Source organism: Hordeum vulgare, chromosome 2H (genome assembly GCF_904849725.1).
Source record: "Hordeum vulgare subsp. vulgare chromosome 2H, MorexV3_pseudomolecules_assembly, whole genome shotgun sequence".
Taxonomy (NCBI): domain Eukaryota; kingdom Viridiplantae; phylum Streptophyta; class Magnoliopsida; order Poales; family Poaceae; genus Hordeum; species Hordeum vulgare.
The window spans coordinates 41,464,032-41,475,417 of NC_058519.1; the positions used below are offsets into that span (position 1 = coordinate 41,464,032).

The 11,386-nt window shown below is 49.3% G+C and overlaps 2 protein-coding genes across 2 annotated transcripts; both read left to right on the plus strand.

The window, feature by feature from the left end:
* Positions 1–3,032: 3,032 nt before the first annotated feature.
* LOC123424730 (secreted RxLR effector protein 161-like) lies at positions 3,033–3,819 on the plus strand. Its single transcript, XM_045108404.1, has one exon. The coding sequence runs from the start codon at positions 3,064–3,066 to the stop codon at positions 3,817–3,819; it is 756 nt and encodes a 251-aa protein (XP_044964339.1). The 5' UTR covers positions 3,033–3,063.
* Positions 3,820–8,470: 4,651 nt separating this feature from the next.
* On the plus strand, positions 8,471–10,003 carry LOC123424727 (peroxidase 2-like). The gene is made up of 3 exons (XM_045108401.1): positions 8,471–8,726; positions 8,846–9,022; positions 9,141–10,003. The coding sequence occupies exons 1-3, from the start codon at positions 8,523–8,525 to the stop codon at positions 9,702–9,704; spliced, it is 945 nt and encodes a 314-aa protein (XP_044964336.1). The 5' UTR covers positions 8,471–8,522; the 3' UTR covers positions 9,705–10,003.
* The last annotated feature ends 1,383 nt before the right edge of the window (positions 10,004–11,386 follow it).

Genomic DNA, 11,386 nt, shown 5'->3' on the forward strand with positions numbered 1-11,386 from the left:
GATTAGTAGTTGTCTTGGTTAGCTACTATATATACGTACAAGTATCCCTGTAATATTAGATCGTGAACAAAGCAATACAAATCTCAGGAGGGACACGCTCCTGTTGCTATACAACGGCGCCTTGTGTTTTGTCTCTGCCAAGCGTGTAAGTTCCGAGCGATAGTAAATCCGACGGCTTGTTGTTTGGCGCGTAACGTGAAGTACGTGCTAGCTAATCAGCCAAAGGATCCATCCAGCTCCCTGTCTGGCTGCTTGCTTGCTTAGTACTACGTGTGTGTTTGACGACCGAAAGCGTAGGTCGTCGGAATCACGTCGTACAGAGTACGTCGAAAAGTACTCAGTGTACGGGTCTGTGTCAACAATTGGTATCTAGAGCTTGGTTTATTGACGTGATCTTCGAAAAGCAATTGAAGGATCATGTCGAACCCGGGCAAGGAGATCGTTGTGGCGGGAGCAGGAGCACCGATGCCGATGGTGGAGGTGTCGCAATTCCCCCGGCTGGATCGAGAGGACTACGCACTATGGGCAATGAACATGGAGGTCGCGATGGAGGGAGCGGAATTCTGGGAAGCTGTCGATCCCGGCGACGCCGAGTACGCGAAGGGCGCGGCAAAGTACCGGACGGATCGTCAGGCGTTAACGGTGATCTACTCCGCCATGCCGAAGGATGTGCTGCAACACCTCGTCGGAAAGAAAACGGCGAAGGAGGCATGGGAGACCATCAAGATCCTGCACCAGGGTCATGACCGTGTCAAGGAAGCACACCTTCAGTCCCTCATGAGAAGCTACGAGTGCCTGAAGATGGAGGAAAGCGAGACGGTTGATCAGTTTGCCTCCCGTCTCAAGACCCTCGTCAACGGCATACGCGGCTATGGTTCAAATCTAGAAGAAGTAGCGATCGTTCGACGATTTTTGCGCGCCTCGCCGGCGCGCTACATCCAGATCGTCACGTCGATCGAGCAATGTCTCGACCTAAAGACTCTCACGGTCGAGGATCTTGTCGGAAGGTTCAAAGCCCACGACGAGAGAATTCGTCTCAGTTTCGGCGACACGGAGGCGAGTGAGCACCTGATGCTGACAAAGGCGCAATGGATTGCCCTGTCAAAAGAACAGCAGGGCGGATCCACGAGCAACAGCAAGAAGAAGGGGAAGGGGAAGCAGCACTCCGCGAGAAAGAACTTCGCCGACTCGGACGACGAGGATGCGCCTACACCACCGAGGAGGAAGTTTGACATCAGAAAAGTGAGATGTCATAAGTGTGGCCTCCTCGGTCACTTCAAGGCTGACTGCGAGGAAGCACCGAAGCAACAGGCGCTCATGGCTGAGGAAGGAGACGACGGGGATATGATTCTGATGTGCGAACTAGTGGACGAAGATGATCCAGATGATCATGATATGGACATGAGTCCGGTGAGTGCACCCACATCAATACACCCAGGCGAAGTCGTGGCACCAGAAGTCCATGACACAAGACGTGATGGTGTGGTCACGCAAGAAGGCGAAGACATGGCGCCCGAAGACCATGACACGGGGCGTGATGGTGTGGTCACGCTAGAAACAGGTGACGTTATGACGCCAGAATACCATAACATAAGGTGTGGCAGTGTGATCACGCTGGAAGACGGCGAAGATGTGTCGCCAAAAGAACACGGCGTGGGATGTGATGGAGTCGTCGCGATAGAAGAACATGAAATGCGGCGACCTTCACTTAGCCCACACGAACTTGGCACATACGTGATGTTGGAAAATGCAACTTCGTGTTGTGCGGACATCCTGAGCACGGACGCATCTATTGCATTAGAAGATCGACCGGACGAGGAGAGCCCATGTGGACAGCATGCCCGAGCGCATGGAGCCGACGTTGTGCCGAACGAGCAAGTTGATGCGGCTATTGGTCGAGCATCGAACAGAGGTGGGAGTAACCCAAGTTGTGCAGGCACGAAAGCGGCTGATTTGCTCACTAGCTTGTGCTGCACAGTGGAGAAGCCAGATGGTGTTGGCTAGTACGAGCTATATACAGCAGCTCCAGGGCTAGGGCTAGAAGGGAAGAAAATCCTAGAAATTTTGCAAGGGGCACTCAACCTAGAAAGCAGCGTTGGAGGAGGGGCAAGTGTGTTCTTTGAAAGTCTTGAAACGCCAGAAATTAGAACTTTGGCAAGTTTAAAAGAATATGTGGCTTCTCCAATAGCACATGAACGACGCCTATTTAATCTCTATCCAGAGGAAGCGCTTCAAATAAATTCGGTGAAGATGAAAAGTAAAGGGCAACGATGCTTGCACATCGAGGAACCGGAAAATTTTGAAGAAGCAATTATGGAAGAGTGTTGGCGTCATGCTATGGATGAAGAGTTGAGGTCGATCCGAGACAACAAAGTATGTGAGCTCGTGGATCTTCCCAACGGACATAGTGCCATAGAGCTCAAGTGGATGTACAAAGTCAAGAAGGATGCCAAAGGAAACTTGGTGAAGCATAAAGCAAGGCTCGTGGCTAAAGCAAACGTGCAAAAGCAAGGTGTGGAAATCAAAGAAGTGTTTTCTCCGGTTGCAAGGACGGACTCGGTGAGGCTACTTATTGCTCTCGCGGCTCAAGAATGTTGGACGATACATCACATGGATGTGAACTTCACGTTTTTGGCTGGGGAGTTAGAAGAAGAATTGTATGTGAAGCAACCACCGGGATATATCAAAGAAGGAGAGCAACACAAGGTATTGAAGCTACACAAGGCGTTGTACGGGCTACGACAAGCTTATCAGGCATGGAGCATCAAGCTTGACAGTACATTGATTTCTCTAGGTTTTGAGAAGAGTCCACTCGAGCATACGATGTATAAGCGAGGTAATGGAAAGGATCGTCTCTTAGTGGGCATCTATGTGGATGATCTGTTGATAACTGGAGCTGACGAAGAGGTGATTGCAAACTTCAAGCTACAAATGAAGGAGCTATTCAAGATGACTGATCTAGGGCTCTTGTGTTACTACCTTGGGATCGAGGTACAACAAAGGTCGGACGAGATCACACTATGCCAGCAGGCATATACAAAGAAGATACTTGAAAGCAGTAGCATGGAAGATTGCAACCCAAGTTATGTTCCAATGAAGCCTCGTCTTATACTAAGCAAGAAAAGTGAAGCACCCGTGGTTGATGCAACGGAGTATAGAAGTGTGGTCCGAAAGTTGAGGTATCTCACGAATACAAGACCAGACTTGGCCTATTCCGTTGACATAGTGAGTCACTTCATGGAAGCACCCACGACGAAATACTGGACAGCTGTGGAAAATATACTCAGGTACATCAAAGGGACAACAAACTTCGGTTGTGTCTATTTGAGAGAGAAGAAGAAGGAGATGCTGGAGCTATTGGGCTACAGTGATAGCGACATGTCAGGAGATGTGGACGACCGTATAAGTACCTCGGACGTGGTATATTTCTTGGGAGGAAATATAGTGAGTTGGCTATTACAAAAGTTGAAAGTGGTCGCATTATCCTCACGTGAAGAAGAGTATATTGCAGCTGCAACCGCGGTGTTTCAAGGTGTGTGTCTAGGAAGGCTACTTGGTGACCTCACAGGTAAGGAACGAGTGGTGCACAACGTTGACGACAAGTCTACAATCTCTCTGTGGAAGAATCCGGTGAGTCATGATAGACCCACAGACATCGATACAAGGTATGGGTACCTACGGGAGTGCGTGGAAGAAAGCAAGATTGACGTCAACTACATTTGCACTGACGACCAGCTTGCAGATATCCTGACCAAGTCTTTGGGACGACAGAAGTTTACAGAGATGCGGAGAAGGATCGGTGTCCAAGCTCTGAAGTGAGGACATCGTGTTTAGGGGGGTGATTGTTGGAATTAACCACGAGTCCTAGTCCGGCTTGGACTTGGAACCGTCACCGTGTAGGTATAGGATTAGTAGTTGTTTTGATTAGCTACTATATATACGTACAAGTACCTCTGTAATATTAGATCGTGAACAAAGCAATACAAATCTCAGGAGCGACACGCTCCTGTTGCTATACAACGGCGCCTCGTGTTTTGTCTCTGCCAAGCGTGTAAGTTTCGAGCGATAGTAAATCCGGCGGCTTGTTGTTTGGCGCGTAACGTGAAGTACGTGCTAGCTAATCAGCCAAAGGATCCATCCAGCTCCCTGCCTGGCTGCTTGCTTGCTTAGTACTACGTCTGTGTTTGACGACCGAAAGCGTAGGTCGTCGGAATCACGTAGTACAAAGTACGTCGAAAAATACTCGGTGTACGGGTCTGTGCCAACAGGTGGGTGCTGGTGGAATTGCACGGTCCTATGATGCCTTGCTTGGAGCTTGGAGAAAACCCCATTTTGGGGTCTCTGATTCGTTCATCGGTGAGACGTTGGCGCTGCAAGATGGGGTGATCATTGCAAACCTAGGCGGATTCTGACATGTGGTCATGGAAACAAACTACGTGTAGATTGTTAATCTCTGGAAAACTCGCCACTATAGCTTTTTTGTTGTGGCACGAGTATTTTTAGAAATTAGAGAGCTAGCTTTTTCTTTTTCCTCTTTTAATATCCAACATGTAAACCGATCAGCCAACGTTCCATCTTTGTACAAAATATGCATGCACTCTCACGGTCACCGAAAGTTGGAGTGGGTCGCGGCCCTCTTTCTTGCTCACCAGCTTGTTAGCTGAGGATGCCAGGAGTTCGTTTGTTGAATAAAGCTCTCTGATTGGAACATAAAAAAAAAGAGTGATCAAGTCCCAGATTTAATATTGCCGCTCGCAACTTTCTGAATTTATTTCAGTCCTTCTGACAATAAGTGTCTACTGAGAGTAGATAATCCCGTCGACTAGGAAGGTGTCTATGATGACTTCTTCAATTTAAAAATAATGTACGGACTCAGTCTCTCATATGTGCCCATAAAGATAGGATATGTGTATGTACATATGTACAGACATGTGCAGTTGTATTGTGTTAAAAAAATGCACCATGCAGTTGATCCCGAATAAGAGCATCTTCAACCACGACTTGTAAATTCGGACCCTCAAACATTAGACGTGTACGGACGTGTCCACGGACACTGACCGGGCACTTATCAAATCCCGTCGTCCACATTCGTGTATCTTATATCCGGACCCTCAAACATTAGACGTGTACGGACGTGTCCACGGACATTGACTGGGCACTTATCAAATCCCGTCGTCCACATTCGTGTATCTTATATCCGGTCCCTCATATCTATGCTAGCATGCAAAATCACGACGTTCGGGCAACCGATGCAAAATTATAACGTCCAGAATGCAAAATTACGATGCTTCGACGGCTGACGCAAAATTGCAACGTCCCGGCATGCGAAATTACGATGTCCGGCACGCCAAATTAGGACGCCCGGCACACTGAAATTACGATGCATCAACGACCAATGCAAAATTACAACGCCCCGACATGCAAAATTACAAAGTCCTGGCTCGGCCGTCACGGACGTGAGCTCCGATGAGATAGCTTTGACATGGAGCAGGATGCCTGGACGTGATCGGACAGCTTCGTATCGCCTTCATATTTAAAACGAATCTAAAAGCTGTTGATTAGTTCAGGCGTTTGAGGCCGGCTCGAAAGCCCTTCTGGATCCGTTTTTTATATCCATGGCCGGGCGTCCTGCCGACACACGTTTGAGGAGAATATAATGCTCTGAGAAGCGGCAAGCACAAACTCTCGAAGAACCCAGTCAACAAAACACGACTGAACTCTCGTAGCCGGCACAGTTCGCTCTCCACTTGCGTGTGCATGCATGTCGTGGTCATCTGATTAATGAAATCAGCTATCAGTCCAACGTACAGAGTTTCGAGCCAAGAGCATGCCATACAGGGCGTCTATAGCGGCAAGTACGAACTCTCGGAGAACACAGTCAACAAAACAAGACTAAGGGCCTGTTTGGAACCATAATAAATTATAATAATCTGAATTATGAAGATAGATTATATAATTTGGTTTCTAAAAATTATCTAGGTGAGCATGTTTGGAGGTCAGAATATATAAACTATAATCCAGGTTATATTATACACTGTCCTCTGTTTTTTAGCTGCAAAGGTAATAATCTAGGTGGATATGTTTGGAGGACGGTTGTGGTGGCAATAGATAATTATCTTCAAGTTTCCAAGGGTAATGGATCATTAGTAATTCATAATCTGATTTTAGCTGGGTAAAGTAGATTATGAGTTTTTAATAATCCAGTCATCTTCTTTTTATAAACTGTAATATAATTTGTTCTGTTTGGAGACATAATAAATTATAAAAACCGGATTATATAATTTGGGTTGTTCCAAACAGGACCTAAGAACATCTCCAACAGTCACGCTAAACAAACGCCGCGCCGCAAATTCATCCATTTTAACGCGCGCGTAATCGGAGAAGTGTCTCCAGCGGACGCGCAATAACCGCCCGCGGCATATAGGTTGAACTCGCGGTCCAAATCCCCATCGCGTGCTGCGTATTTGGGACGTCCGCTTCCGCGCGCGGCACACACGAGCGCTCGCGCCGCACTCTCTCCCACCCCTCCACCTTCGCCCCCGCACGCGCCGGCGCCGGCGAACTGACCAGATGGATGCGCGCGCCGGCTCCCCATCATCCCATCCTACAGTCGCGAACCCTCCTCCTCCGCCGCCGCCGCAAACCCTAGCGTTGGGAGCGTTGGCCTCGCCTCCGCCTCCGCCGGAGCTCCTCCGACCATCAGCCTCGCGTGCGGCGTCTTCATGCCGCCGCGGATGACGTCGGCGACTGGCATTGTCGCGCCGGCACCGGCGCCCACCGTGATGAAGCCCTCGAACCTCCCAAATGCGGCGCGGCCGAAGAAGGGCAAGACATCCGCGAAGAAGAACAAGGCGGCGTGCGGTTCCGGCACCTCAAAGGCGTCGAGGAAGAAGCTTGCAGGGCGTGTGAGGGGCGAGGCGGCTACCGAAGCGCCGGCGAGCTCACTTGTTGAGCCGGCGGCCGACGCGCACAATGTGTTCGGCGATATGCCCCAAAGGTAGAAAATTTCCCTAACTTTTTTTTCTTGTTCTGTTTTGAATGCATACATATAGATACTTATTTGCATTGTTTTATATATTTTGTAGTGTCAACGACGTTGCATACATGTCAACTATGGATTTTGGCTCGAACAATTCGCATTGACGGCATGGATGGCATGAGTTTTGCGGCTCTCATTGGCGGCATGGGTGCACCTCCAGGCGTCGGTGTGCCACCTTCCCACGATCTTGACAACACCTTCTGAGCTTCACGTGATGAGGATGCGGCGCGCAACAATAGAGAGGAGGAGGAAGAATCGTCTTCGGCGTAGTCGGATGAATCGGATAAAGACGAGGATTGATTGTTGTGCCTTTCGTTCGTGTCATGAACTTGTTTGCATTTTGCACTTCGTTGAATGATGTTGTGGGCATGAATATGAACTTGTGGGCATAAACTTTTTGGCACTAACTTGATTGAATGATGTTTGTGATTTAAATTATATGACATGTGTTTTGTGTTGAGAAAAGTGTGAAATTTGTGTTCAAATTGTAAAAAATGTGAGGCGCCGGCTGCTCGTGCGCGCTGCATTTTAACGCGCTGCAGGTGCAGTGCACCTGCGTTGCGCGCCGCGTTAAACCTGATGATGAACACGTTATATATAAGTTTTTGGACGCTGGACGAAGCGCGCGTCTGTTGGAGATATTCTAAACACATGCAGCATCCATATCTGCAGAATAGTAGCCGGCACAGTTCGCTATCCACTTGCGTGTGCATGCATGTCGTGGTCATCTGATTAATGAAATCAGCTATCACTCCAACGTACAGAGTTTCGAGCCAAGAGCATGCCATACAGGGTGTCTCTAGTGGGGAAAACTATTGGTTTTCCCTTGCTCGCGTGCCTTCTTATCCTATTGAATTTTGAATGACGATGGATATCCGCCCGAAAGGGATTTTTGCACGACCAGCAACTTGCTGCAACCCTCACCAAAAAATCTCAGCCCATGATCGACGGGTAGTGGAATACCACATACATTTTCTGAGACTTATATCGCATATAATAAAGTACTTGAAGGAGGTGCACGAAGAACCATGATCTCGTTTCCCGCTCAATTTGGGGCTCATATCTAGCCATGAACCGCGGCGACTCACAGCATCGATCAATTAATATCATATGTGGCCATGTGCATAGCAGAAAAAATAGCAAAAGAACTTAGAAAATAAACTACACACGTGAAGCTATATACTAGCTCTAGCTCATGCTCTATCGTAGTAGAAGAATTTGGTCACCTGAATATCCCGCAGATGATTGTGACTTTGCAGTATTATATTACACGCATGCACCATAACGGCCCCGCGTAAAAGTGGGGAAAAAAATGCACGCCAACGGCAGGATGTGGGCACTGGCCAGTGCCCACTACAATCACCATACATGTGCCGGAAATGGCCAAGCTTGCGAGCGGCTATATATATCTGCATGGAATGCAAGGGCATTGCATTGCATCCAGTACAAGTATCTCTCACTAGACGTTGGCTAGAAAGAAGCCATGGCCTCTACTTCGTCCCTATCAGTCGTGTTGCTCTTGTGCCTGGCCGTGGCGGCGTCGGCGCAGCTGTCGCCGACGTTCTACCAAACGACGTGCCCGAACGCTCTGTCCACCATCAAGGCCGCCGTGACGGCCGCCGTGAACAAGGAGAACCGCATGGGCGCGTCGCTGCTCCGGCTGCACTTCCACGACTGCTTTGTCCAAGTAAGCTCTTCAAATACATAGCCTGATAGACGGCACGCTTGTTTTGATTGCAGTTTTGTTTGGTAAACACCAGGAATCCAGGATCCAGAGTTAACCATGCTGCTTAACTACATGTGCAGGGTTGTGACGCGTCTGTTCTGCTGTCTGGCATGGAACAAAACGCGGCGCCGAACGTCATGTCCCTGCGAGGCTTCGAAGTCATCGACAGCATCAAGGCGAAGCTCGAGACCATGTGCAAGCAGACCGTCTCCTGCGCCGACATCCTCACCGTCGCTGCCCGCGATTCCGTCGTCGCCGTAAGACCTCCAAACGCGCGCTACCTTATCCTAACTCCTAAGCGCCGCGCGTGATCACCACCAAGTACACCGGCTAGTTTGCTCACCCTGGATATTTTACTTCCTCTGGTGCGTGCAGTTGGGAGGGCCATCGTGGACGGTTCCGCTAGGAAGGAGGGACTCCACCAATGCAAACGAAGCAGCGGCGAACTCCGACCTACCTCCCCCGTTCTTCGACCTCGTCAACCTCACCCAATCCTTCGGCAACAAGGGCTTCACCGTCACCGACATGGTCGCGCTCTCCGGTGCCCACACCATCGGACAGGCGCAGTGCCAGAACTTCAGGGATAGGCTCTACAACGAGACTAACATCAACTCCGGTTTCGCGACGTCGCTCAAGGCCAACTGCCCCCGGCCGACCGGCTCCGGCGACCGCAACCTGGCCAATCTGGACGTGTCTACCCCGTACTCATTCGACAACGCCTACTACAGCAACCTCAAGTCCCAGAAGGGGCTCCTGCACTCCGACCAGGTGCTCTTCACCGGCACGGGCGGCGGCACGGACAACATCGTCAACAACTTCGCGAGCAACCCAGCTGCGTTCAGCGGCGCCTTTGCCTCGGCCATGGTGAAGATGGGGAACCTCAGCCCATTGACTGGCTCTCAGGGGCAGGTCAGGCTGAACTGCTCCAAGGTGAATTAACTGGCAAAAAATAATGATATATGTGGGATTAATAAGGCTAGCAATGGCCAATATATATAATATCATGTATTGTATATTATATACAATCCATGATGTACTTAGGTGCCGTTACTTGGACCATAAACTTGTGAAACAGGAGATGTGTCATATATGTATGTCACAAAGGGCCTCGTGCAAAGGCATGAAGCTTTCTCTTAAGTCAGTTACTTTGTTGGCTGCTGAATAGGCCATGCCGCCATGCATGTTGTGCAATGGGAAAAATTAACGAGGAGCTTTTTCTGTTGTATAACAGACTTCTACGATTGGATTATCGCCGCTTCATCCTTCTTTCCATGAAAAGGAGAAAAAATCCATCAGACCAAACCCAGAGTCTAAGAGCATCTCTAGCAGACCCCGTATAATGCCCCAATTCATAAAATAATCGTCAAAATATGGGTCCGTGTAAAACAAACGCCTGATCAGACACTACTAACGTGTTGGATCCTTCAAAATTTTGAGGGGTCCAACCGCCGAAAACATAGGTTTCCAACTCAACCCGACGATGCCCTATATCTCAGAAAAGCGGTTGGAGGGAGGGATATTTCAGCCCCACCCCTTCCGTAGCTGCCCGCCATCAGTTCTGCCCGTCGGCTGTCGGTGATTCCAACCATATATGCGGACGGACTCACGCCATCGGGGCACCCCTCATCCATTTCCACCTAGCCGCTTCACCGGCTCCCCGGATCCACCTAGCCGAAGAAAGTATATTAATCTTCTCAATACAGGTTTTTATCTAATTTTGGAAAAGCATAGATATTTTATCCTAAAACACAAAAAACTAAAAGGGAAAGTAAGAAAAAACAGAGAAAAGAACACGGGGTAAATGGAAAAGAAAAAAACAAAGACATTTCACACCCATGCGATCGGCCCAGCGGAAGCATAAGCGCTCCTATCTTCCGCAATGGGCGAAATATAGGAACCGGGGTGATTGATCGCATGCTCGAGTTTGTCCTAACACTAAAATAAGTTTTGTCCTAAAATCATCGAGCATGATTAGCTCATGCGAAATGTCAAAATAGAAATGTACATCTCCACTGTGTATACAAGTGTAAGTAGGATTGACAGTAATTCTCCATGGCCACTGTATATCTTCATTATGTATACTGGTATGAGTAGGATTAATAGTACAGTAAAGCCCTGTTTGGAATGCCGTTTTATTTTTACAAGTGTAATCTTTACCTTAATAATAAAGCGGCTATCGTTTCTGTCGGAATTTCCGCCGAGGCATTTTTACAAAAAAGTCCCTGTCGTTTGGCTGAATAAACCCGCAGTTCATTGTTTATAGTTGAAAAACGTTTCGTTTTTACAAAATCCCCCCTCCCCGCGGTCAGTGTCTTCCTATCCTATCCAAAGACCACGCACACCCACCGCCGGCATCTCAGCTCGGGCACGAGGAGGCGGGGTCGAGGAGGGGGCGCGCGGGCGCGAGGAGACGGGGGCGAGGATGTGTAGGAGGTGCCGAGGAGGCGAGGGAGCTCCCAGCCGGTCGTTGGCTTCGGCGAGGAGGCGACCAGCCGGCCGTCAGCTTCGGCGAGGAGGCGAGGGAGCTCGGGGAGCTCAGCTCAGCCTTGTCGCCGGTGAAGTGAGGCCGAGGGGGCGGGGTCAAATATGCGTAGGAGGACGCCGGCCGCCTGCTTCCGGCG

What these genes read in the sequence shown, in the direction of transcription:
- LOC123424730 (XM_045108404.1), top strand. Translation starts at nt 3,064, where the DNA reads ATGGAAGATTGCAACCCAAGTTATGTTCCAATGAAGCCTCGTCTTATA.
- LOC123424727 (XM_045108401.1), top strand. Translation starts at nt 8,523, where the DNA reads ATGGCCTCTACTTCGTCCCTATCAGTCGTGTTGCTCTTGTGCCTGGCC. An exon ending in TCCACGACTGCTTTGTCCAA is followed by an intron (nt 8,727 to 8,845) that starts GTAAGCTCTTCA and finishes CTACATGTGCAG; the next exon opens with GGTTGTGACGCGTCTGTTCT. An exon ending in CCCGCGATTCCGTCGTCGCC is followed by an intron (nt 9,023 to 9,140) that starts GTAAGACCTCCA and finishes TGGTGCGTGCAG; the next exon opens with TTGGGAGGGCCATCGTGGAC.